The 27,497-nt window shown below is 42.4% G+C and overlaps 1 protein-coding gene across 6 annotated transcripts in view; it reads left to right on the top strand.

The window, feature by feature from the left end:
* CPEB2 (cytoplasmic polyadenylation element binding protein 2) overlaps positions 1–27,497 on the top strand; it is a 227,292-nt gene that overhangs the window by 91,757 nt on the left and 108,038 nt on the right. For all 6 annotated transcript variants that reach the window (XM_033948984.1, XM_033948969.1, XM_033948952.1 and 3 more), the window contains exon 4: positions 5,130–5,180. In XM_033948984.1, coding sequence (XP_033804875.1) covers positions 5,130–5,180 — 51 coding nt within the window. The remainder of the gene's footprint in view (positions 1–5,129; positions 5,181–27,497) is intronic.

Here is a 27,497-nt window from a genome sequence, read left to right as displayed (position 1 = left end):
TTGAGTTGAGGTCTGAAAGATAGCAGGAGCTTGCGACGTTGAGCTGTAGGTTTGCTCAGGTCTGGCACAAATAGCAGAGTGGCGCCCTCATGCTGGATCGGAGCTTTAATTTTCGCCCTTTACATGATACTGAGGACGTGCTGGTAGCGCAGGATTTTCATCACAACAGGTCTGGGTCGACGGTCAGCAGGAGTGCGGTGAGAGGGCACTTGATGTGCATGTTCAATCTCAAAATCATGGGTAAATGTAATATCAAGCAATTTGGGTATGAGGGTTTCCAGCTGCTGAATAAGATCATTGTCTGCCATTTTCAGGTAGCCCCAAAAGTCGTATGTTACATCGTCGGGACCTGTTATTATTTTCCTCCAGCTCCTGCTCTAAGAGTGTAATACGAGCTGTCTGGCATCTCAGCTCAGTTATTTGTAATGAGGTCGCGTCCATCTTGGATTCAAGGGTGCCTACACGTGTCTGCAACGAGGCAAATTCAGTAGTTAGGTTGGTGAGTTTTTCATTTATTTCGTCGGTGCTCACCTTGGTTTCAGTCACTAAATCTTTCAGCTCCCTCAATTCATTAAGAATCTCGCGGCTAGAATCGCCAGCGGGGGGGGGGGGGGGAGGAGGAGGGGAGCGGCGTTTTCGAGGGAGAGACCGGGTCCGGCTTGTGCCTCTTTCTCATCTTTTTGTCCGACATCAGGGCGGATAAAGGCGGCGATTTCCACCACTGTCTTCCCCACGGTGTTACAATTCAGCGGCAGAGTGAATCGCTGTGAGTAGCGATAGTGAAAGTGGTAATTATGCAGATTCTATTAGAGGGATCCGGGAGCTCCGCGCTCAAGCAGCCATTTCGTGCGGGCTCAGCAGTGCCCCCCCCCCCTTTTTTTTTTTTTAAGGCTTTGAAAGGTATGGCACCTATTCTAGATATACCTCAGTGTTCACTAAGATCAGAAAATGCACAACAACTTGTGGTGGCCTTCATTGATTAAGTAGTGTTAGAATGTTAAATGCACAGATGGCTTTATCTGTAATAGGTCCATTAATGTGGAACAGATTACTTTTGTGATTAAGGACACTGAAGGAGTTATTTTGTTTGTGCAGGCTTACCTCTGTGTAGGCTGGGGCTGGAGCATTAGCACATTAACTCAAAGGCAGGCTATACTGTAAATGAAAGTGTCCTCAGTAATACTGTTCAGCAGTGCCATCATGTAGGTGCAATGAGGCTAGTTTTCAGTGGGTACTGGCCGTAAGAATTGAAAAGGCAAAACCTTAAGTGTGGCCACATACTGTACTTGGCACCCACGTTGCCACAGGATGATTGTGCTGACAGACTTCCAGGAAGAAACATGCTTGTAAAGGTGCATTACTGCTCCATTTCCTTATATCCACCTAATCACATCCAATGACATTGCTCTGTCATTCATCACAGAAACCTGGCTGAAAGACCTCGAAAGCCCTGAACTCTCACACCTCTACCCACAGGGTGACAACATTGTTCATCTCCCCAGAAAACTCAAATGAGGAGGCGGCATGGCAATAATCTACAAAAACTCATACGTCATCGCTGAAACAGACTCAAGCTCCCAACCCCACCTAGAATACATCACCTGCAAGCTCGAAAGTGAGCACAACCCCGCACACAAGAACGTTGGAATCCTCCTACTCTACAGACCCCCTAGCACTAACTCAGATTCCATCACAAAAACGATGAAAATAATAACAAATCTCATTTGCCAACATGACAACCTAATCATACTCTGTGATATCAACCTACCCCTTGAATCTGCAGAAAATAAAGAAGTCACTAAACTCGAGACTCTACTTGACTGCCCCACCCATGAAAAAGGCCATATCCTAGATCTATTTGCATCCTTTCCCCCTAGCATAGTCAATAGGGCTAAATGGTTCCCTGTCCTGTGGACAGATCACATTCTCCTAGAATTCGACCTAAACCTAACTGACATAGACCTGAACACCAAAGCCACCAAAGACGCTAGACTAGTCCGCAGGAAAACAAGACCTGATCTCTTCTGAAACATAGTGTCAAAATCACTCTCTTCCCCCTCGAACACCACCACCTCAATGATAACCAACTGGAACAAAATCATAGCCAAAACCCTAGATACTGTATCCCTCCTCCACCCGCGCAAAATAAAACCAAACCGAACTTCGCCCTGGTTCACGGAGTCCTTAAGACTAGACAAACAACTATGCAGACGTCTAGAGAGGAAATGGAGGAAAAACATGACGCCAGAACATAATGGAGAGCAGCCATAAACAAATATAAGGACAACATAACCTAAACAAAAAAAAATTACTACGCCAATAAAATAGGAGGTAACACAACCGACAGCAAAAACCTGTTCCACCTAGTATGACAACTGACAACCCCCCAAACCAAGAATCTGCAACTTTCTCCAACAAAATCTCAGCCTAAGAACTTGCAGATTTATTTCTCAACAAAGTCAAATTAATCCAATCAGAAGTTGCCAAGACAGCCTCATCAAACTCATCCCAACACAACTGTATGGAATATACTGAATCCATAAATGCAGACCAGATCTGGTCTTCATTCACTAACCTTTCCTTCCCCGATACCAATAGGCTAATATCAAAACTAGCCTTACGAAGCAGTCCCCTTGACGACTGTCATCTTTACCTTCTTTCAGCAGCTCCGCATCATATCATTAACTGGCTCACTAACCTGCTAAATAGTTTCTTGAACCAAGGGCACATACCCAAAGAAATGGGTAAAATAGCCTTAACCCCTATACTGAAAACAGCCCAAGCAGACCTCTCCATAGCATCCATCTACTGACTGATTGCTGGCATTCCGATCCTCACTAAAATCCTTGAGTCTCATGTCAGCAAGCAGCTAGCCTCATACATAGAGCAACACTCCTGCTTTCATACATCTCAATATGGCTTCCGAAAACAGCACAGCACTGAGCTCCTCCTCATCACTTTAATCACTAAAATCAAACAGTTGTTAAGCTCGGGTCATCAGGCCATATTGCTCCAATTTGATATCTCCGCAGCCTTCAACTCAGTGGACCACCAATTATTACTAACCAAACTCTCAGAAATCGTAATAACAGGAACTGTACTGAAATGGTTCACAGACTTCCTACAAAATCGCAAATACATGGTTAAAAGGCAAGAATCATACTCCAACCCTTGGAAGGCATTCTGTGACGTCCCACAAGGCTCCCCATTATCCCCAATCCTATTCAATTTATTCATGAGCTCACTGGGATACATCAAAATGGAAGATGAAACTATACTATTGCATGCTGACGACATCCTCCTTCTCATCCCCATAACCAATAACCATCCCAATATTGCCGAAAAAATCTCAAACAATATAGATAAAATTCAAACCTGGGCAACGAACATCAAGTTGAAACTGAATGCCACTAAGACCAAAGCCATTGGTTTCCGCACTGCACAACAGAATGTCATACCTAACCTCACTCTTTCATCAGGCATCACTCTCATAATGGAAAAATCCACCAAGGTACTAGGCTGCATCTCACAATGGAACCACAAATATCTAACCTTCGGAAAAAGACCATCTACACTATGCGTCAACTATGGCTCACAAGACCATACTTCCACCCACACCACTTTGCTCTGATCGTTCAGATGATGGTCCTACCCCAACTGGACTATTGCAATTCCGCCTACCTTGGCATCAACATTGTTCTTATCCACAAACTACAACTCATCCAGAACACAGCCATTAGACTAATCTACAAATTAAAGAAATTTGACTCAATTACAACCTTCATCAGGCAACTACATTGGCTCCCAATATCATCCCGAATAATCTTCAAATCGTCATGTATCCTACACCAGATCCTATACGGAAGCTCAGCAGCCCCTCTTATCCAATTATTCTCTAATGTTTGGTCGACATCAAAAAGAATCCTTATCAAAGTCCAACTAAACCTATCATCCACAAAATACCTCCACTACAAACAAATTTTCCACTCTATGCTAACCTATCTGGGTGTAAAAATCTGGAATGACCTACCAGAAACTATACTAGATTCAGAAAAAAACTGAAGACTCGCCTTTTTGACAACTATCTATCTCAATTTCTGTATAGAATCCCTTACGTCTAAGTCCCTCCTCTTATCTCTCCACGTCCTCTTCCCCTCCTTCTTTTCCCCTTCCTCTTTGATCTGTCGCCTTGAGGCTTTATAGCAGGGGTGTCCAACCTGCGGCCCCGTGAAGTATTTTGTGCTGCCCCGGTCGAGGGCAATGCAGTGTTTTCCTCTGCTGCACCCGGGTGTTTACCATCTTGCCAGCTCCCTTCTCTGTCTTGCTGCAGCGTTTGCGCAGCACCAGAAACATTTTTTTCGGCCAGTGCGGCCCAGGGATGCCAAAAGGTTGGAGGCCCCTGCTGTATAGGTATGAGCGACTCACAAATGGAAGATTAGATTAGATTAGAAAATGCAGAATAGAAATATTATCAGATAAAGCTGTGCTGATAAACTAAGCAACTAAAATATGGTATATTAACTAACTTTTTATTGCTTGACAGGTTTGCAGTTTAATTACACTTTTTAAAATAACATTGGTAGCTGAGCATATGAATGAATTTTTTTTAAAATAAATGGTCCATGATTAGGAGCAGTAAAATAATATTATTTTGCACAACAGTTCAAACAGATTGGCAAAAGAGCTCTAATTTTAATTCTTTTCATATTTTCAATAAAAGTATTGTTGCACATTTTTATTTGTAAGCAGCTGACATGAGTTCAAGTCAAATTAGCTCTGTGAAGCCGAGCTGCTAAAGAGTTGAGTTGGCTTTGTAAGTGTTTTTCAGGAAGACTCTGAAAGTGAAAAGGCTGAAGCAGTCAGCACTATTTCTGGATTGCCTGAAAAAGAAATGAAAAAAAAGGCCTTATCCTATTGGAACAGATCCCAAAGCACATTGCAGGTCTCATGACCAGTGAATTAGGTTAAGAAGTTTTTTGTTGTCAACTCTGACTTAGGTCAAACGCATTCAGAGCATAATGTACTCCTAGCTAAATATTAGAGCTTTGTTTTTCCTCTGGCATAAAGAATGTGTTTAAATAGTCATCTGTTTTGTTTTATAAACATGCCCTTTTTTTTTTTTTTCTAAGGTCGGTTGAGCTACCCACATCCAGGAACTGACAATCTTCTGATGTTGAACGGTAAGTACATATCTACCATATCCCAGTCTCTGATTTCAAAGCTATTGAAACATTCTATGCAAACTAATTGTTTTGTGCCAAGATGAAAGAAAGTTAAAGTGGTCGGAACAGGGAGAATGAACCACCGAAAATATATTTTAAGAAAAAAATAATCATTCATGATGAGTCCTTATTTAAATATATATATAGTTAGATATATACGAGGGTCATTTCATAACTAATGCACACTATTTTTTTAATATACATGTTTTATTTTTTTTCAAGTATTTCTTTACAATCCTTCAATATAGTCTCCCTGCTTTGCAATGACTGAGTCCCAATGTCCAGGAAGCTTCATTATTCCATCCAAGACACCGTTTTGTTCAGTTGCTGAATGGCTCGAGTACTGGCGAAAGAAAGCTCTTTAGAGATGCAGAACGATGTCCATGCATATAGGTTGTTTTAACTTTGAAAAAAGGTCAAAGTCTGGTGGACTCATGTCTGGACTGTAGGGAGCATTAGGCAACACCTCCCAGCCGTATTCGCGTAGTTTTTCAATGACGAGTAGAGAGCTCCAACTACTCGACGTCAGTTGCTCTTGGCTGAGCCACTCATTCTTCATGACAACGCTCGCCCGCACATAGGGAATGTCATTAAAAAACTACACGAATACGGCTGGGAGGTGTTACCTCATGCTCCCTACAGTCAAGACATGAGACCACCAGACTTTGACCTTTTTCCAGAGTTAAAACAACCTATGCGTGGACATCGTTTTGCATCTCTGGAAGAGCTTTCTTCCGCCGGTACCCAAGCCATTTGGCAACTGAAGTAAAACGGTGTCTTGGATGGAATAATGAAGCTTCCCGGACGTTGGGACTCGGTAATTCCAAACTCAACTACTTTGTTGCCTGCAACCCTGATCAATTGATACTGAATCATTTGTAACTCTGTTTTAATTGATGTGAACCGCCTAGAACTCCCTAGGTATGGCGGTATACAAAAATAAAGTTGTTATTATTATTATTATATTGAAGGATTGTAAAGAAATACTTGGGAAAAAAAAATGTAAATTTTAAAAAATAGTGTGCATTATTTATAAATTGACCCTTGTAACTATTCTCTGAGTGAAAAAAAAATTTCCTCCTATTGGTTTTAAAAGTATTTCCCTGGGGACACTCAATGAAGTTTCAGGGAAATACTTTTAAAATCTTAGCTTAGCTGGTTTTAAGAAAGGTTTAGACAAGTTACTGGAGGAAAAGTCCTAGTCTGTTATTGCAAAAGACGTAGGGGAAGCTACTGCATGCCCTGGATCGGTAGAATAGAGTATTGCTGCTCCTTGTGTTTTGACTAGGTACTAGTGACCTGGATTGGCCACCATGAGAACGGGATACTGGGCTTGATGGACCATTGGTCTGACCCAGTAAGGTTATTCTTAAGTTCTTATGATAGATAGATAGATAGATAGATAGATATAGGTATGTTTGTTAGGTGCCATCAACTCGTGCTTGAGTCCTAGTGACTTGATGAATTGTGGATCTAAAAAAAAAATTGATTTTAAATGTAGATAAGCCTCTTCCAGTGATGAATTAACTGTAGAATGAAACATTCTTTGGTATAAAAGAAATACATTAGCTTTTAATATACTTTGAAGCTTATCTTTATTTAAAGCATGGAGGAAAATGTTCTATTTATTTTTTTCTGGAGAAGTAATCATGTACACTGTCCCTATGATGAGCTTTTGTACAATTGAAGTGTTGCTTGCATCCAGATAGCTGCTATAATCTCTCTTTATTATGTCTCCTGTTAAAAATAAAAACAACAACCCCAAACTCCAGTAAAGTTTATAAGCTGCCTCAAAATGGCTAAGGTAATTTAGAAATTTACATAGTCATTTTATAATGCTTCAGTCTATAACCTAAAACAGTATGCATTGAAGTGTCATGATTTTAGTACAGCTTCAGTGATCTTTCACAATGCAGAGTACAGTAGGTAAACTGGTAGACGCTTATGATAAAACTAGCATTACTGGGTATATATGGCATAGCATGGCAGAGTCTGCATGGATTTAGGAAAAGAAATCAGAATTCTTGAAGATGGATAAGGATGAACTCATCAATATAGGTATTATGAATTTTCTGAAGGCATTTGATGGGGCCCTATCATGAGATGCTTTAGGAAATTAGTTATGGGCAGGGGCTCCAGTCTCCTGTAGAATCCAACCTTTGGTGCAGTTGACAGAAGTGTTGGCACTGATTTTCATAATCTATGACTCTCCCCAGTAACTGACAGTACAAGTCAGGGCCTGGTTGTTTAGACAACAGGTGCACCTTGAGCTGCACCTAGGCCACTTATAACAATGTTTATTTATAAATTTATATACCGTATATTAACTATATGGTTTACAGAAATTACAATCATAACAAGTTAAACATCACATACAGACACATTTGCAAAACTAACACAGGAAAGTTCTAACAAACAATTAATTCTTCATTATTTTCTTAAAATTCATCCTCCCAGCACAGTATCGCAAAATTCCAGGCAACGCATTCCAAAGCTTAGCCTCTGCCACAGACAGCATCGCTGCTCCAATCCTAACATGAGAAATTGACATTTTACCCTCTAAGCTCAGTTCATACTATTTTCTGATCTCAGACACCTAGGCTGATAAATTTCAAAAAATCCTTGTAAAACAACCGAAGAAACATGATAAAAATCTGATGTATAGTTGAGAGAATCTTAAAGTGAACTCTTTGCTGCATGGGTAACCAATACAATTGCTTCAGCACTGGGGTTATGTGAGTCATTCTTGGGACACCAGTAATCAATCTTGCTGCAGAGTTAATCAACATCTGCAGTGCCGTCATCTTCATTTTAGCAACTCCCAGGTATAGTGCATTGCAATAATCCACCCTACTCAGGATTAGTGCTTGCACTACACTAAGGAAGTGGAATGCTGGTAACATAGGTTTTAATCTGTATAACAGTTGCAATTGCATATATCTTGCCCGAATATGGTGCAAGGTGTGTCCATGTGACACCCCAGCCCTAGGCTGGAGGGGAAAATGAAGCCACCTAGGACAATGTTGCTGCCCTTTTTTTAAGATTACTATACCAGACTAATTGAAAATTAAAGGAAAAGATGGCAAGGAGTGAGGGTATCGTTGGAGGGAATGGAAGGGTTAGAATAACTGAGGAGGTACAGTATTTTATTTAGCATGTGTGAGGGATCAGATGTCTCATCCCCTTGAACACATCACTTACACTCTGCTTTCTAGTTTCCTCAGTATTGATCACTAGAAACAAGACACTTGCCTCCCTTTTACTAAGCCATGGTAGAGGTTTCTACCACGGACCGGGGCACGAAATGCTTTGATGCTCATAGAATTCCTATGAGCGTTGAAGTATTTAGCGCACTGGGACGTGGTAGAAATTAGAGAGTTGCGTGGGGACAAAAATAAAACTCGTCCCAGCTGGATTTGAATCCATCTCTACCCGTCCCCGCTGGATTTGAATCTGTCTCCACAAGTAATCTCTTCCATCCCCATAAACTTCAGAAGTATTTAATGTAATTATGCTACTGGATTAAAGGCTCTGGTAGAGACCTGTTTACAAGTAAGCAAAGATACTTTTATTAATTTGGAAATATTGGTAGGAATACATACTTTGTAAACAGGTCTCTGCCAGAGCCTCTAATATAAATATAAAATATAAATATTCTAGCTGATGAGGATCCTCAAGCTATGTCAGCAGAGAAGTTCCTCTGAAGGTGGCTGGGGGTCCCTTTTGTCAAGCTTGGAAGGCAGCAGTTGCGTCCCTGAGTCATAGATGCTGGCACCTCAGTGGCTCAGGGATGCTGCCAGCGACTGCTACGCTTGGTGGAGGGAAGTTCTGGTCGCCTTTGCAGGAGGTCCTCAGCTGCAGTGTTTGGGAATCCCCATAGCAAGGGTCAGCAAGTACTTCAGCACTGGAGAAATAAAACCATCTGTTATATACATTTCCCAAAGTTAACATTTTTCAGTCAATAAATTCCTATTCTTTACCTTTTGTTGTCTGGAGATTTATTTTTCCATAAAGGGTCATTCCATGTCAAGTGGACCAGGAGTCCACGTTTGACCCCCCCTCTTGAAATCCAGCCAAATTTTACAGGGGTGTTGTCTAGGGTCTCAAATGAAACTCTGCAAAAATTTTTTGGGATCTATCTCGATTTGATCAGGAGCTAGGGGTGGTTGAACAAAAGCAATTGATCCACTCCCATGCCTCGTGTGACCTAAAACGCCAAATTTGCTTAAGCACGGCGACACTTTGGAGCATGTTTCTGTGCCAAGTTTGAAATCTTTTGCGAACGTGCTTCCATTTCTACAGGTCAGCAAAGTAGGCAACAAAATTCACAAACAAAAATTTTTGGCACAGTTTGGCTCCATGCTGCTGCTGGTAGGTAAGTCAGCTGAAGGTACAACTTTACCAGCAGACATGTACCATGAGGTACTTCCAAGATTTGCAATATGAGCTTTTACAGTCAAGTGAAGCTGAAGATATGACCATCCCAAAAATATGGCTTTATGCATTTATGCAAATTTTCACTGTTTTTCAGATTCAAATATCTCTAATGTGTAGTTTTTTGTTTTGTTTTGTTTTTTTTATATCATTTGAAAGAGCATGTTTTTTGCTACACTAGCTATCCTGTTTCATCTTGGACCTGACCTTTCTTTAGTGAGAATTAAAGCTTCAAAGATAAGCACTCCCATGCCTCGTGTGACCTAAAATGCCAACTTTGCTTAAGCACTGCGGCAGAAGGAAACTACCTAGGAGTCTGAAATTATGCAGTTTGATACAACAACTTGGGGCAAGTTTCTGTACCAAGTTTGAAATCTTTTGCGAACGTACTTCCATTTCTACAGGTCAGCAAAATAGGCAAAAAAAATTCATGAATGAAATTTTTGGGCAGTTTGGCTCCATACTGCTGCTGGTAGGTCAGTCAGCTGAGGGTACAACTTTACCAGCAGACATGTACCACAAGGTACTTCCAAGATTTGCCATATGAGCTTTTACAGTCAAGTGAAATTGAAGATATGACCATCCCTCCCCTGCCAGGCCCTGCACTCAGCCTCTCTCCCTCCCCTGCCAGGCTCTACACCCAGCCCCCCTCCCTCCCTGCTCTTTACCCTGTCCCCTCTCTCTCCCGATGTCCTGTAGATCTCCACCGGGCCTGTCATATGATATGGTGGACCAGAACAGGAGGGTTCCCTCCTGTCTCTTGTCCCGGCAGACTCTGCCATTTTTTTTAACCTACCTCCCCCACGCACCTTTTTGAATCCCTGGTGGTCTGGTATACCAGCAATTGTGAGCTTTCCACGCTCCTGCCCCTCGCTGATCCCCCTCCCTGAATTGCTGCCTTGAGTTCTCACGACTCAGTGGTCTACTGGGTTTGAGCAACCTTTCCTCGCTCCTGCCTGGCGCTGAGCCACTCGCTGAATGGCTGCCATGTAGGTGGGGAAGGGGGTTATTTTATATGTATGGAGGGTTCTCTGTTCTGGGTGTGGGATTGTTTTTGTTTAAATTTAAACTTTTATTTAAATTTAAACTTTCTTGAGGGCCTATTGGGGACAACCACTACTCTGGTTTTTCTCTATGGTTTCTGTAAGAACAAATGTGTTATCTGCATTTCGTTATTGTGTCAGCTGCCCTTGAGAATATTAATAAAGAATATTTACACACAAAAAAGATGGCCATTATTTTATCCACAGTATAGAAGGATCTCTACAAGTTAAGCTTTCTGTGTTCTTGTGGTGTTCTAGAACTTGTTAGGATTAATAATGACCACCTATGCAATAATACTGTTTTGCTAAGCACAAAATAAACTTTGCCTTTTCACCTCATGCTTGGAATGTTCACCTCTAAACATATAATTTGTATTCTGTTCTTTAAGTAGCCAAAACAGAATCATTAAACATAAATGTATTTTAGTTGGAGTGGAAAAGAGAAGCTGTTCTTAGCATACTCAATTACTGATCAAGTTCTTGAGGAACCATCCATAAACACTTGGGGAAAATCTACTGCAGTGCTTATCCCTGGAATAAACAGATGGCCCACCTGAGGTCTGCATTCAATCCAATCCAATCCAATCCTTGGTTTTATATACCGATTCATCTCTACAGTAGGGCTTGACTCAGTTAACAAAATATTCACAGAACGTGGAAAGAGTTAGATAAGACTTCAACCTCTATAATCATTAGTTTGAAGTAGAGGGATCAGTCAGAAATTTCTGAAATAGAAAGGTTTTCAGCATTTTCCAGAAGGTTGATAGATGAGAAAGAAGTCAAACTTTTAAAGGGAGCTCATTCCAAATTTTTGTGAACAAGAAAATAAAAGATATGCAAAAATTGCCCATAGTTTTGATTCCCTTAACAGTGGGAAAGGCAAGTTTATATTTCTGGATAATCCTAAATTTAGAAGGTTCACGAGAATTAAAGGTGATAGGAACAAAGGGGGAGCAATTTTAAATATCATACCAACATATTTAAATTGGATTCTCCAGTGGACTGGGAGCCAATGAAGTGTTCTCAACAAAGATGTAACATGATCGTATTTATGTTTACCAAATATCAATTTGGCCGCCGTGTTCTGGATAACCTGAAGCCTTTTCAAGTTACATTTGCTTAAGCAAACATAAAGGGAATTGACGTAATCTAATTGAGAAGAAATCTTCAAGGCTGTGACATGGACTTTATCCATGTTTCTCATCCTTCTACCATTTGGAGCAGGATTCCTAATGCAATAGTAGGTTTGGTGATTCTGTCATGTGGGATTTCTTGTTGTTTTAGGATCAAACTTCACCCCCTCCCTAGGACCCATTTATTTTTGTTTTCTTAATAATGGCTTTATACTAGAGAATGAATGATACAGGGACAAATTTTTCCCTGTCCCTGCAGGAACTCATTTTCCTGTCCCATCCCAGAGAGTTCTTTTCCTGTCTCTGTCCCATTCTTGCAAGCTCTGTCCTCATTTGTACAAGCCTCAAACACTTTAAAGTCATAAGTGTTTGAGGCTTGCGCGGTTAAGGCAGAGCTTATAGGAATGGGGCAGGGACAGCAACAAAACTTGTGGGGAGGGGGAAAAATTTGTCCCCATGTCATTCTCTACTTTATTCAGTGTAGACTGAAGTGGCTTTATGCGACAAGTACTGATATGGGGAAATTCCACACATGCACTCTAGATAGTGCTTAAATCTTTTACATTTTCCCTGTCCCAGGCTCCATTAGATATCACCCACTAGTGAGCACATATTGTCAACCTTGAAAAAATGCATTTTATAGGTAAACAGTTTTCTAACCTCCTTCTCCCTTGTGCTTTTATATGAAATTGTGGCTGTAGATTCATTTGTTCTGTAGCTACAATAGTGATTTTTCTGAAGACCAGGTGAATTTTACAGAGGGGTGGTTACAAAGAGCATAAACATAGTATGCAAAAATTTGAAGCTCCCTCTGGATATGTATGGAAGTTCCCATGTCTCTGCAGCCACAAAACATGCCTTGGTTCAGCGGTCTCAAACTCACGGCCCGCAGTCTGTATGCGATCTCGCTCACTGGGCAGGAAGAGAGGCACCAGCATCAGCTGACTTGAAACTTCCTGCTGCCGTCGCGTATGCCGGGACTCCTGCCCTCACGTATCTGCCAGGACTCCTGCCTTCGTCTTGTCTCTGCACACCTGGACCAGCAGCGGCAGGCTAGAGAAAGGAGGTAATGAGTCCCGGCAGATACACGAAGGCAGGAGTTCCAGCATACGTGACAACAGCAGGAAGTTTCAAGTTGGCTGATGCCGGCACCGGAGCCTCTCTTCCTGCCCAGCGTGCGAGATCGCGTATAGACCGCGGGCCGCAAAATATAGGTATTGATGGGGGAGGAAAGAAGAGAGTAAGGGGTACTGCTGGGCAAGGGGAGCAGGGAAGGTAGAAGGGGTACTGCTGGACAAGAGAAGCAGGGAAGGGAGAAGGGGTACTGCTGGACAGGGGGGAGGTAAAAGGAAGGGAGAAGAGGTGCTGCTGGACCTGGCAGAAAGGGAGGGAAAGGAAAGGTGCTACACACTGGAGGGGAGGGTGAGATGTTGCATGGGGAGAGAGCATGTTGGGTTGGGGGTGGGAAGGAGGGATACCACTGAGGGAAGAGGCAAGGTCAGAGAGAAAGTGTGCAGGAGAGAGAAAGTGTGCAGGAGGCAGAAAGTGTTGGACTCATGGAGAGGGCAAGATGGATGGGGAGGACAGAAAGGAGGGAAGGAGAAATGTTATACTGGGGAAGGGGGAGAGGGCAGAGAGTGAAAAGTTGGATTCATGGAGAGAGAGAGAGCTGTTTGGTTGAGGGAAGGAGGACCAGAGGAGAAGCATGCAGGAGGAAGAGGGAAAAAAATGTTGGACTAGTGGAAAGGAGGGAGAAATGTTGGACTGGGAGGGGGGCCCAGAAAGGAGGAAGGGAAAGAGAAATGTTACACTGGGGGGGGAGGAGGGAAGAAGAGAGATGTCAGACCATGGAAATAGGGAGGGAAGGAAGAGAGAGAGATAGCAAGGTAAGGTAAAACATGGAAAAGTAGATTTTGAGAAGAAAGCAGAAAAATGGAAAAATTGAAAGTTAAGTTAATGCCAAAGATAGATGCAATAGGGGGGTTTTTACCTTCTGAAAAAGCCCCTTCATGTCTCTGAGCTGATCTTTACATATGTATAGTATGATTTATGCTTTATTTAGGCACATTTTTTGGGTAGTGCTCTGATATCATAATACACAAAGATGGATGCAAGGCAGAAAGTGAAGATGGAGAGAAAAACAAGCAATAGACAAGAAGGCCCTGGAAACATAGGGCTCCTTTTACAAAAAGCCCGCTAGCGGTTTTAGCGTGCACTTAGCACACGCGTGAGCCGCTACCATCTCCTTTTAAGCAGGCGGTAATTTTTCAGCTAGCGCGCACTAATCTTGTGCGTGCGCTAAAAATGCTAGCGCACCTTAGTAAAAGGAGCCCATAGTTAAAAGCACAGAAAAATAAAGTCACCAGATAACAAAGGTAGGGAAAATGAGTTTATTTTCAATATAGTGATTGAAATGTGTCAGTTCTGAGAAAGGAAAGATGTTAAACTTTAACTGTGAGGGCCACAGAAAAAAATAGGTAATGTCTTATTAAAGAAATGACAATTTTGCATGAGGTAAAACTCTTTATAGTTTCTAAATCTTCCCTTTAACATTTAAAGGAAAGATTTATAAACTATAAAGAGTTTTACCTCATGCAAAATTGTCATTTTTTTAATGACATTAACTTTTTTCTGCGGCCCTCCAAGTACCTACAAATCCAAAATGTGGTCCTGCAAAGGGTTTGAGTTTGAGACCACTGCCTTAGTTCATGATGAGAACAAAGGATGAATTTTTCTTTTAATTGGTGTAATGATTCTTGTTTTAGTTCTTAGTAATTCTCCAAATAAAAGTATGCCTTAGTATGCCTTCATTTTTACCTTCTCCATTGTGTTATGTCTCATTTTTTCCAGCATCTTCAAGCTTTTGGTACAACATTTCTTTCAGTAGGCCTTATTTTCATTTTTGTCTCACAAACCATAAAATAAGGATTTCAGTTTTTCTCTACTTGGACTGTCTTAAAAATCTCATGTTTTAATTTTATGTCATTGACAGTAGTAGAGAATATGGCCAGTGGCTTCCAGACATGCCCAGAATGCAAACAAAAGAGGGCCTTAGGAGGCCATAAGTATCATGATGTGTCCCTTGGCTTCATCTGCCAAGGGCCATTAGGATTTTCAAGATGAGACTAGGATCTCATAAGCAAGAGTCTACCATGCCAGTGCAGAGGTATCAAAGGGACACTTTGGAACCGAATCAAGCGCTGAATTTTAGACCTACTGAATATGTTGATTCCTTAAGCACTAAAACTGAAGAATAAGCCCTAGAAATGAGTCTAATCCATTTCTTTAAGATTGTAGTGACCTTATGCTCTAACCATTTTAAGCATGGAGCTGAGGAAGCAGAGCACAGAGGACATTCAAAAGGTCCTTAGACAGCAGGGAGAGATATAGCATGCTCTTCTACCTTGAAGCAGTAACAAATGGAAGAAAGCTGTTTCTTATATAGTGTACTTGTGTATTGGTTTGCAGATCTCCAGTTTTGAGATTGTAGAATTTGGAATCAACACAAAAAGAAAGTCAGTCCTCATATTGAGTCCCATCAAATCTTCAGATCAGATCTTCAAAGAGGAGCTTGAGTTACTCCTGGCAGAATTCTGCTCAAAAACATTCTGCACTCAAAATTAGCAAATTCTGCAAAGTTCTGCAAGTTTATTTGTCAAAATTTAAACAATAATTTTGCTAATTATTATCCATATTCCATTTAAAACATTTAAAATGTTTTTCTTATTTTTCTATTGTATTGTTTCCAGCTTCTCTTTTCTGCTTTCCAGTTGTCTGCTAATTCTCCTTCAAGTGGCTGATATCCATTTGTCTTTTCTTCTCTGTTCTATTTCCTCGCACCTGCCTCTGACATAGTGATCAGTCCTTTTTAGCTCTTTTCTGCCTCTTTCTTACTCTTCTCTTTTTCACTTTTTAGCTACCTATCAGATTTCCATCTTTTCTCCCATTCCCCATCTCATTCCTTCCTCAGCCCTCTATTCCCTTTCATCTTCAGTGTACCCCCATTACCATATTTCTACTTCTATAATATCTATCCTCTCATCCATTTCCTTGCTACCCTCTCCTCCCCCTCGGGGTTCTGACATTCTCAACATTTTCCTTCCTCCACCCTTATAGTCTAGCATCTGCTTTCTCTTTCTTCCTTCCCCAACCTCATAGCCTAACATCTTCCTCTCTTCCCTTCTGCACTCTCCCCCATGATCTAGCATTCCTCCCAATCTCTTTCCTCACTCTCATTGCAAGGGATCTCTCTGTCACTCCATTCTGCTCCTGGATCCAACATCTCCCTCCCAACTCTCACTCCACCTCCTGTCTTTCTCCCTCCTTTCCACCCCCATGTCCCAACACCTCTATCTCTCCCTCCCTTGCATCCCTTCCCTTCCATTGCCATATCCAGCATTTCTTTTTCTTTCTCCCTGTCTACCATCTTTCTCACCTTGCCTTAGGTGAAACGTCTCTATTCCCCTCAATGCACTTTCTCCCCTCCATAATTATGTGCAAAATTTTACCCTCTCCCCTCACATGTTTATCTTCCCCCCCCTAGTGCCAGCAACTTTCTTGCTTTTCACCCCTCCCCCTCCTGTTCCAGCAACTTTCCTGACTCTCACTCCTCCCCTCCTGTGCCAGCAACTTTCCTTTCTCCCCTCTCCCTGTATTCTCCCTAGTAAGGCTTGTTTCAGCAGGTTGTGATATTAGGAGTAATTCTCACATGCTGCCTGCTGCTAGCCCAGAAGCCTCCCCTAAGCTGTGGAGAGACATCCGAGATGGTGGCAGGCAGCATGTGGGAATCGCTGCCAATACTACATAGTAACATAGTAGATGACAGCAGATAAAGACCTGAATGGTCCATCCAGTCTGCCCAACCTGATTCAATTTAAATTTTTTTTTTTTTTTCTTCTTAGCTATTTCTGGGCAAGAATCCAAAGCTTTACCCGATACTATGCTTGGGTTCCAACTGCCGAAATCTCTGTTAAGACTTACTCCAGCCCATCTACACCCTCCCAGCCATTGAAGCCCTCCCCTGCCCATCCTCCACCAAATGGCCATACACAGACACAGACCGTGCAAGTCTGCCCAATAACTACGACCCAATAACTGACACCGTCTGAGATTCTACGCAGGAAAGGGAAAATTCTGCATGACTCTGCAATTCTGTGTAATTTCTGCATTGTACAGTCATGCAGAATTCCACTAGGAGTATTGAGTTAAGTGGCAAAGGGTGCAGTACACAGAGTATCACCATGTGTAAACTAGCACAGCCTTCTTTGAAGTTGAAAGTGCTATGCCTGCTGATGTTTTCCCCATGCATCTTAATCAAGCTTTGAGCATCATGGTTTAGTGTTAATGATTAAGCTGTCATCAGAGCCTTCAAAAGAGCAGCATCTCCATAACTTCAACAATGGACTGTTTGGTTCTCCCCTAAATTAATCATTGGTGCTGAGAGAATCAGCTGTAGGACTGGTGCAGCCTCAGATGTCTCTGGTTTATATAGTGTCTCTGACTGATCATGAACATCCCCTTATTAATCAGAAGAAAGATGTTGTGAAGAAGAATTCTCATCTCAATCCAGGTATCTTTTTCTAGACAAAACAGGTCTAGACCCCTGGATCTGTTATTTAATTTTGTTCAAACTTTGGCCAGATCTCTCTCATCATTCAGTTACAGATCAGAGTCCAAGGTAAATTTATTCACAATTATCTGACTATCTCTTCAGAATAGGTTGCAGTTCCTGTCCATTCCCTTTACCAGAAAGTTTACAAAAGAATGTGGAAAACACCATCCTAATTTTCTGGCTGGTGTTAAGATAGATGCTAAATACTGTGTCCAGGTGGTTGTAAGATTTAAGTGGTCTCAGTTGCTGCAATCCCATCTGTGGTAGGCACACTAGATCAAGCAACCCAAGAAGGCGGGTATAAATTCTAGATCATTTTGGCATTAGAATGCTGTTTAGCAGTTACACATAGCATCTTACAAAACATTTCATCCAGTACTCGTGTACTATTTTGAAGCTGATATAAGAATTTACTGATTGCTTCCATCTGGAAGCACCATCACCATTGACTCAAATGAAGAAGTATGAGAAAGATCAGTAAATAACTCTTTTGATATGGTATTGGAAACATCTGCAATGGCTGTAGATAAGAAAAGCTTTCCAGGCTGTGTAATGTAAGGTGCAGTAAATTTTACACAGGCAGTCTTAGTACAGAAATTATCTTGGACTCATACCTAGGGAAACAGCACTTATAATTCCCTGCAATTCTACTGCTGCCTTATTGGAAATAAATGATGCAAGAGTATACATGACTCTTTTATTTATTAGGAAAATAAACAAATCTTAGAAAACAGTGAGCCATACAAAAATATATTAATGCACACAATTGGGCCTATATGTAAATACTTATAATCAGTAAAAATAACTAATTACACCACACAATATGTACCGTACTTGTTATAAAACTAAAATTACCTGAGAAGATTATAAAGCAGCAACAAAATATATCTTAGGTTAATTACCACAGTCCCACAAATAACCTCTCCTTTGCAAACTAAGGGTAATGACTAACCCCAAGAACTGTAGGGACATACCTCTCACCCTTCTTCACATGATGTCAGCACAGATGGTGCAAAAAGGATTTCTTTTAGGCTTCAGCGAGCCCCAAAGGGTCTTGTAGGTAAGATTGAGAATCCAGCACTGCTTCAGTGGAAGGTATTTCAGGCAGATAAAAGCCACAGAACACTCAGTTGCCAATTCTTCATTGACAAAGTCGTAGTCAAGAGACAAAGTTCAGTAGTGTCCAGATACCGAGTAGTCTCTGCCCATCAGCCAATGGGAGGCACGACAACCAATAAGATTCTGCTCTTGTTTGCTTCATTTCTCCTCTAATGCACAGGAGAACTCAAAGTTCAGACCCAAGCTCTTCCAAGCCCAAACTTGACTGAGTCCAGTTTGCATGGGTTCTTTCTGTTGTGCACAGGTGACACACAGGGACGAATCAGGACCTGTCCAGAAGGATATTGTTGGTACAATAAATAGGCTTCTTGTAGAAGCCACTGATCAAACAGCATATCTTGCCAAGATAAGAGCACAAGACACAGTTTATAACATAGCCTTCAAAGCTCTTTCCTACACATCTTCATATAGCACAAGGGGGGGAGGAGGGGGCTCAGCGCTGGTAGATGACCTTGGTTGTGATCACACACATCTTGTAAACAAGTCCATAATGCTTCAGGAGAGAAAAGATGGTTCATGGCCTGACTGAGGCCTCAACCATCCTACAGCTGTGACCATCAAATCTACTTAACCATATGTGAAAAATTACTTGCTCATATACTTTATACTGGAGGGAATCTTTGAAGCAAAAGAAGTTATGTTGTCCTCAAAGACCATCATTTGATACTGCCATCCCCCTTACCATCCATGTCATCCTCTGGAGATATTGATCAGGCACCAAAAAGGTAAATTTTCCACTAAGAAATCTTCAGGTTCTGACTACCCCCAGGTAGCACCAGATCTTAAGGCTTCTCTATCAGAAAATAGAAGCGTCTTACATAGCTGTCTAGTCAAAACAAGATCTAATATCTAAAGCCAGTGTGTGTGTTCTGTTGCTGAGAATCTTTCTTTTGAAGGTCTTGTAGTTTTCTAGTCGCACACCAGAAACGGAATATCCAGGGTGGGAGCAGTGCCCAGTATCCCGCAGTGTTACCCTTCATCTGGTTCCAAATAAACACTGGCAACTGCAGGACATTGCAAACAAAATAGCTCTGTTTTTATATAGTTCTGCAGAGGCCTATTTCTTTCTTTTAATTCCACTGGGGAAAAGTGCTCCTACTAGCCCTTTAAAAGTTGTCAGAAAATGAAGTTAGTTCAGTACTCTGTATAACAGATCTATGTAATTTTACAGAGATTATCATATTAGTATAGCCTAAACTAAATGCAGCAGCATTGCTCAACTTAGATTTAAGAGCTTTATAAATCAATTTTATGTGAAACAGAATTTGTATCTTGTTTCTCTTGTGAGATGTAAAATGATATATATATATATATTTTTTTTTTACATTAACCCGCAGTAACATCCAAAAGTCCAATACAGTATATTTTAACACATGTAAAATGTACTTTGGGGTTGGTTCAATCCACCCATCTTTCTTACCATGCATATGTTTATCATTTATTAAAGTTTGATAAAACTACTTTTATCCCTATAGTGAGTCAAAAGAGAATACGGTAAAAGAAAATGACAAAGAAAAGAACGCCATTAATAATAGGAAAGATTACCATTCAAACAAGATAAAACACAATCAAATAAAAATAACATAACATCTTCTGTGTCCTGAGCACAGTAGCTGTCTTGACTGAGACATACATGCATAAATAGGTAGGTAGGTAACTCATTAAGGGGGGTCTACTGACAATGTCTCAAAAGCAAAACCAAAGAAATAACTCAAGTCTAATTTTAGATTGTAAACAATTTTTATTGACATGAAAAACTGGCAGAATCAGAGGAAAACAACAGGTCACTGAAAACAATGAACATGGGCAGAAGATCTGCATAACAGAGTACATCATGATGAAGACAGGTGTCAGTTACAACCATCCACATATCCCGACTCCCCCCCCATTCCCCCCTTTTCCCAAGGCTCACCTACCATCCCTCTGCCCACCCCCTACCCTTCCAAGATGGAGAGGAATGCAAGGGTGTAGAAAAGAAAAACACCAACCAAATTCCCCCAGGGTCTGGACTCTGATGACCCCAGGGCACACAAATGAACAGGGCATCCCCTCCAAAAACAGTCCCCCCCCCCCCCCACACACACACAGAGCAGATAGATGCAGAGATCCAGAACCGGCCAGGAGATTGCACCATTAAGCTAGGGTATTAAGGATAAGGCTGCGCCCCCTAGGGGATAAGGAATGTAAATAGGGGTCCCAAAGAAGCAAAAAGCACCAGCGATGTTTAAGGGAGCCCCCACCTCACGCGCCTCCCAAAGAACTAACGCATGGAGATGGGCTCTCCAATGCCAAAAAGACGGAGGATTCGATGAGGTCCAGTGCTGCATAATACACCTGCGAGCCAGGAGACACACCTTACGACACAGCCAATGAGCTTCCCTGGGCAAGGATCCAAAAGCCCCCAGTATATCCAGCACCACTTGATCAACGGTGCCAGTCACAAATGTATCCAAAAGGGAGCCCAAATATTGAACCACCTCAATCCAAAAAGCCCGAATGCACCAACAATCCCACAAGGCATGTGAAAATGTGTTCGGATCTCGACCACATTTGAGACACAGAGACGAGGCAATGCCACCAAATTTAAAAAGCTGAACTTGGGTGATATACCCTCTATATAATATACGAGCATAACATTCCTGCAACACGGCTCCCCGGATTAAACGCGACAAAGCCACGAGATTCCGGGAGACATTCCATGAAGCCAAATCCATGTGAAGTTCTGATGCCCATCTGTCCCTAACCCACTGACAGTCCCTAGGGGCCTCGAATGGAAGCAGGGCCTTGTATAAGGCAGACACCGAAGTCTGAAAAGGCTCAACCTGGGCATAAAAGTCCCGAAGATGAGCACCCAACGGATGCTGAAGGGCCATCTGGGGGAGCGCGAGGATATAGTGCTTGGCCTGACAATAAACAAAGGTGTCCCCCCAGCACCGTCCCAAACAATCCCGAAGATCAGCTAAAGATCGCAGCCCACCCCTCGACGGACAGAAGGTGTTCCACCAAAAAGATGCCCAACGTTTTCCAGCGACGAAAACTCAAATTATCCGTCCCAGGCACAAAACAAGGATTGCCCGTCAGGGGCAACAAAGGAGTCACCTGTGGATCCCCTCCCAGGCGCCGAACCAAGCCCTCCCATGCCCCATGCATAGAAGCCAAGAGTACAGTGCCATGATCCTCCCGAGGCAACGCCCCACAGGGTAGATGAAACAATGCAAGAAGAGAATATGGGGCATACAGGGCTATCTCGAGGGAAGTGGGGGTATATTGAGATTCCCCGAACAACCAGTCCTTCTCAAGTCTAATTTTAAATTCCTGAAAGGAGGACACTGATCTAAGATATGAAGGGATAGAGTATTACATTACATTACTGATAAGAAAGATGCGGTGAAATAAGTGCTTTTGGGTTATTTCCCAAAATGCTTTCCTTGGGTTAGGGAGAACCAAACTATGATCATTGAGGGAATGAAAAGGGTTATGTGAGGTGGTTAATGAAACAAGATAGTCTGGTGAACCAAGGAGATCTGTTTTTATGTACCTAACGGTTGACTCATTAATGCCATAGTGTCGAGCAACAGCGGAGGAGGATTTTACTCTCTGAAGCATATCCAATAATTCTACCTTTTCTTGTAAGGTTTTCACCATTTTCTCCCTTTTGGGAGCACTTTCAGTAGCACTTGAACTTTTGCGCTTTGTAGCCATGGTGGGAGACCTGACCTGTTCCTGAAGGAGAGGCAATATCACAGATATATTTTTGGCAGGCAAGCAGGGATTAAGAATTCTTTTGGCAGGCAAGCAGCGATTCAGAAAGCTTTGGGCAGGCAAGCAGTGATTCAGAAAGCTTAGGCCAGGCAAACAGTGATTTAGAAAGCTTTGGGCAGGCTAGCAGTGATTGAGAATTCTTTTGGCAGGCAAGCAGCGATTCAGAAAGCTTTGGGCAGGCCAGCAGCGATTGAGAATTCTTTTGGCAGGCAAGCAGCGATTCAGAAAGCTTAGGCCAGGCAAACAACGATTTAGAAAGCTTTGGGCAGGCCAGCAGCGATTGAGAATACTTTTGACAGGCAAGCAGCGATTCAGAATTCTTTTGGCAGGCAAGCAGCAATAAAGAAAGCTTTAAGCAGGCAAGCGATTTTCTCTATGCATGCTGGGAAGCAGCATTTCACTCTATGGATGCTGGGAAGCACGATGTGCACGATGTGAACCAGCGATTTTCAGGGTTAAAGTTTTTGAACTTCGATTTTGTAGGAGAAATCATGGAAGCTGAGTGAATATTGTTAAAAGTTTAACTTTTTTTATATTACAGCAAAAGGAAAGGAACATTAATCATGACATAATTTGGGGGGGGCGGAGTCACCCGATGAAAAATCACGATTATGTGAAACCGCGAGTGCAGAAACCGCGAATACGGAGGGAGAAGCATACCCTTCAAAGGGCAGATGCTGTTTGGCAAAGGGCTAGATTACTTCATGGCCAGTGAGGCAGATTGCTGCCCATATCCCTCCCAGATAGTAGAAGCCATTGACCTGCCGGAGGCAATAGAAGCAATTTTCATGCCTCCTGGAGAGCTCGCCAATTTTTCTCCAACTACTCCTCTTGGAAGCCCTTTTCAAGGGTCCAGAGATTTGGTGGTTATCGTTGTCGGCAATCATTGGATTACCATGGTGGTTTGGCTTCCAAGAAGAAGCAATGATGCCAGGAAGATGGCCGATCCTCCTCATATTGGAGGGCGGCTATCTGCATTCAGGGACAAATGAAAACAAAACTCTTTTGACCATTGGGTGCTGGACATTATAAGGGAGAGGCACAGGATCAAGTTTTATCAGCCCTTCCAGATCTGTTCCTTGATTCCTCAGCTGGACAGCTGCAGAAGCAGGTCAGTGTCTGAGCTACAGTGCAACGACTCTTAGACATTTGTGCCATAGAACCTGTTCCCGAAGAAGAATCGGGCTCAGGCAGATACTCTTTATATTTCATAGTGTTCAAACTAAATCCATCCTGTCTTACTTCAAGATGACATCACAACATCATCATGTAAACAATGTGATGGCTTAACCCCAGTGAAAAATTCACTCGCTTCAACTTCTCAAAAAAAGTGTTCCATTCGATGATGATATTCAATCCAGATGGAGCCATAGTTCAAGTTTATTATTTATTTACTATCCTGCCCATTGGGGATCCTTCTAGGTGGCTTATAATCTAACAATATTTACATTAAAAAATTATGCTGGCCTGCATTTCAGGTGTGTGTTGTGGCACTAGGGAGATAGATTCTGTACAAACATAAGAAAGCTCTTCTTCACCCAGCGAGTGGTGGAAAACTGGAACGTTCTTCCGGAGGCTGTTATAGGGGGAAACACCCTCCAGGAATTCAAGATAAAGTTAGACAAGTTCCTGCTGAACCAGAAAGTACGCAGGTAAGGCTAGACTCAGGGCACTGGTCTTTGACCTACGGGCCACCGTGGGAGCGGACTGCTGGGCACGATGGACCACTGGTCTGACCCAGCAGCGGCAATTCTTATGTTCTTATGATGCTTAAGCTCGCCTAAGGCCACTTTCAGACAAAACCACGCCCAAGCCCAGCCTTGGGCGAGCTTAAGTGTCCCGATGTGTCTCCCTCAACTGCGACAAATGCCTACAATGTAGGCGATCTGCCTCAGGATTGGGTTTTTGGGTTTTTTTATTTTTTATTTGTCCCAATTGTCTGCTAGACTACAGTAGTCCACATGTTGGTGAGTCTTTTCTGGGATTTCTTATTTGCAGTTTGGATGTTTGCATGGAGATTTTTGCCTAACTCTTGAAGCAGCATTTCACGAACAAGGCTGCTGTCGGGCTCGGCTGAAGAAATTTCTTTTCGCTTTTTAAGAAGCAGAACTGTGTTTTGGTTCTCCTGTGTATGTATGGATTTCGTCTTCCAAGAGTCCCAGGTCAGAGCTATCAAGATAAGTACATTGCTGCATATATTGAACATTGGATGTGTTTTTGAGTTTTGTTGGAGTTTTTTGAGAGACCTATGATTATTATGCTATACCTTATTACAGGTCTGTTGAACTAAATTTATGGGTTTGAGTGTTCTGAGGTCTTTCTCCACATTTTTTTGATGGTACGCTGTACTTTCTCTATAACTGTGCATTTCTTCTTTCTGTAGAGTTTTTTCTTTTGATGTTCTGACATATACAAATTTAGTTATTTTAGTTTGCTTTATTTTTTGTGGAACATGCTGAGTTATCTGATACCTATTAGTAAGGCTTTCGAAAGGCCCACAGCACAGACACTACTTCTGATGTTTTACACTACTGTTGATATTTTACATCAAGGATTCGATCATGTCTCAACTATTTCTGTTACCTTTGTTTCAACGGATTTTGATACTATTAACTACACCATTTCTTGGATACTATTAACTACAGTGGTGTTTACTTAGAAACATAGAAACATAGAAAGATGACGGCAGAAAAGGGCTATAGCCCATCAAGTCTGCCCACTCTACTGTCCCACCCCATTAAGTCAGAGTGCTGCTCGACCCACGTAGAGATCCCACTGGATGTCCCATTTATTCTTAAAGTCGAGCACGCTAGTGGCCTTGATCACCTGCACTGGTAGTTCCAGTGATCCACCACCCTTTCTGTAAAGAAATACTTCCTGGTGGCCATTCGCTGGACTGACTCAGCTCGAAGTACATCTTTACGGTAATGTGGCCTCCAGAATTGCACACAGTACTCCAGATGAGGTCTCACCATGGTTCTGTACAGTGGCATTATGACTTCAAGTTTACGGCTGACGAAGCTTCTATTGATACATCCCATCATTCGCCTTGCCTTGGATGAGGCCTTCTCTACTTGTTTGGCAGCCTTCATGTCTGCACTGATGATTACTCCCAAGTCCCGTTCTTCTGAGGTCGTAGCTAGTGTTTCTCCATTCAAGGTGTATGTTCTGCATGGATTTCTGCTGCCGAGATGAATCACCTTACACTTCTTTGCGTTGAAGCCCAGCTGCCATGTTGAGGACCAGTTTTCCAACTTGATCAGATCCTGCGCCATACCATCCGTGAGATCGCTTTCACCTACTATATTACACAGTTTGGCGTCGTCGGCAAACAGCGCTACTTTTCCCTGAAGCCCTCGGGCCAAGTCCCTTATGAATATGTTAAAAAGGGATGGTCCCAGGACTGAGCCCTGCGGCACTCCGCTAGTCACCTCCGATGTCTCAGAGAGGGTGCCATTGACCACCACCCTCTGAAGTCTTCCACTCAGCCAATCATTGACCCATGCTGTTAGTTTCTCACCTAACCCCATCGATTTCATCTTGTTTAATAGTCTACGGTGTGGGACACTGTCAAACGCTTTACTGAAATCCAAGTACACTATGTCCAAAGACTCTCCCGAGTCTAGCTTTCCTGTCACCCAGTCAAAGAAGCTGATAAGATTGGATTGGCATGACCTGCCCCTAGTGAATCCATGTTGACAGGGATCCCTCAGATTCCCCTCATCCAATATCGTGTCTAATTTCCCTTTAAGTAGAGTTTCCATGAGTTTACACACTATTGATGTGAGACTTACTGGTCTGTAATTCGCAGCCTCCGCTCTGCAACCCTTTTTGTGCAGAGGAACAACATTGGCAGTTTTCCAGTCCAGGGGGACTCTCCCCGTACTTAGGGAGAGATTGAAGAGCATGGCTAACGGTTCCGCCAAAACATCGCTCAGCTCTCTGAGCACTCTTGGGTGCAGATTGTCCGGTCCCATGGCTTTGTTCACCTTGAGTCTTGACAGTTCTTGGTAAACATCAGCTGGTGTGAACTCAAACTTCTGAAATGGGTCATCCATGCTTTGTTTTGCATCCAGCCGAGGCCAGTGCCCTGGTGCCTCGCAGGTAAAGACTGAACAGAAGTAATCATTCAGTAGTTTGGCTTTATCGGAGTCAGTTTCCACATAATTCCCGTCTGGCGTTCTAAGGCGTACTATCCCGTTTGTGTTCTTTTTCCTGTCGCTAATGTATCTGAAGAAGGATTTGTCCCCTTTCTTGATGTTCTTCGCTAGAGTTTCTTCCATACTAAGTTTGGCCTCCCTGACTGCTGTTTTGACTGCTGCAGACTTTGTCCTGTATTCAATGTTTGCTTCTTTTTCCCCCATGCGTTTGTATGATAGAAATGCTCTTTTCTTCTCCTTGACGAGGTATGATACCTCATCTGTGAACCATTGGGGTTTCCTTTTTCTTTGTTGTTTGGATACCGATTTTATGTAGCGGATAGTTGCCTTATGAAGGATCGATTTCAAGGTTGTCCACATAGCTTCCACATTATCAGTTACTTCATGAACCTGCAGCGTCTGGTAGACGAAATCTCCCATGCGTGCGAAGTTAGTGCCCCTGAAATTGAGTACCCTTGTTTTTGTTTGTGATCTAGGGAAGCCTTTCTTAAGGTTAAACCATACCATGTTATTGTCACTGGTGGCCAGCGTCTCTCCCACTGAGACGTCCGAGACGCTTTCCCCATTCGTAAGTACCAGGTCCAGGATGGCCTGGGCCCTAGTGGGCTCTAGTACCATTTGTTTGAGAGGTACTCCCTTCATGGACGTTAATATCCTCCTGCTATCACAAGTTGTCGCTGATAGTGTGTTCCAGTCTACATCAGGCATGTTGAAGTCTCCTAATAGAACAGCCTCCCCCCGTAAGGTAATATTCTCAATGTCTTCAATTAATTCTGCGTCCTTTTCCTCCGATTGTCTCGGAGGTCTGTATACCACACCAAGGTACAGGCATTTTTCTCCACCTCTGGCCAAGTTACTTATTACCTGACCAATACACACGTGCAGATTCATTTACAAGATTCACATTCTCTTCTCATTTGTGAACCCCAAGGATCTGCTCTGTCGGCTCTGTTATTTAGTCTTCACCTTGTGCTTCTTGTCAAATATTCCAGGATCCAAATATGAAGTGTCAC

This window comes from Geotrypetes seraphini, chromosome 1, assembly GCF_902459505.1.
Source record: "Geotrypetes seraphini chromosome 1, aGeoSer1.1, whole genome shotgun sequence".
Taxonomy (NCBI): Eukaryota; Metazoa; Chordata; class Amphibia; order Gymnophiona; family Dermophiidae; genus Geotrypetes; species Geotrypetes seraphini.
The sequence above is the reverse complement of the archived record's forward strand: the minus strand, read 5'-3'. Positions and strand labels throughout refer to the sequence as shown.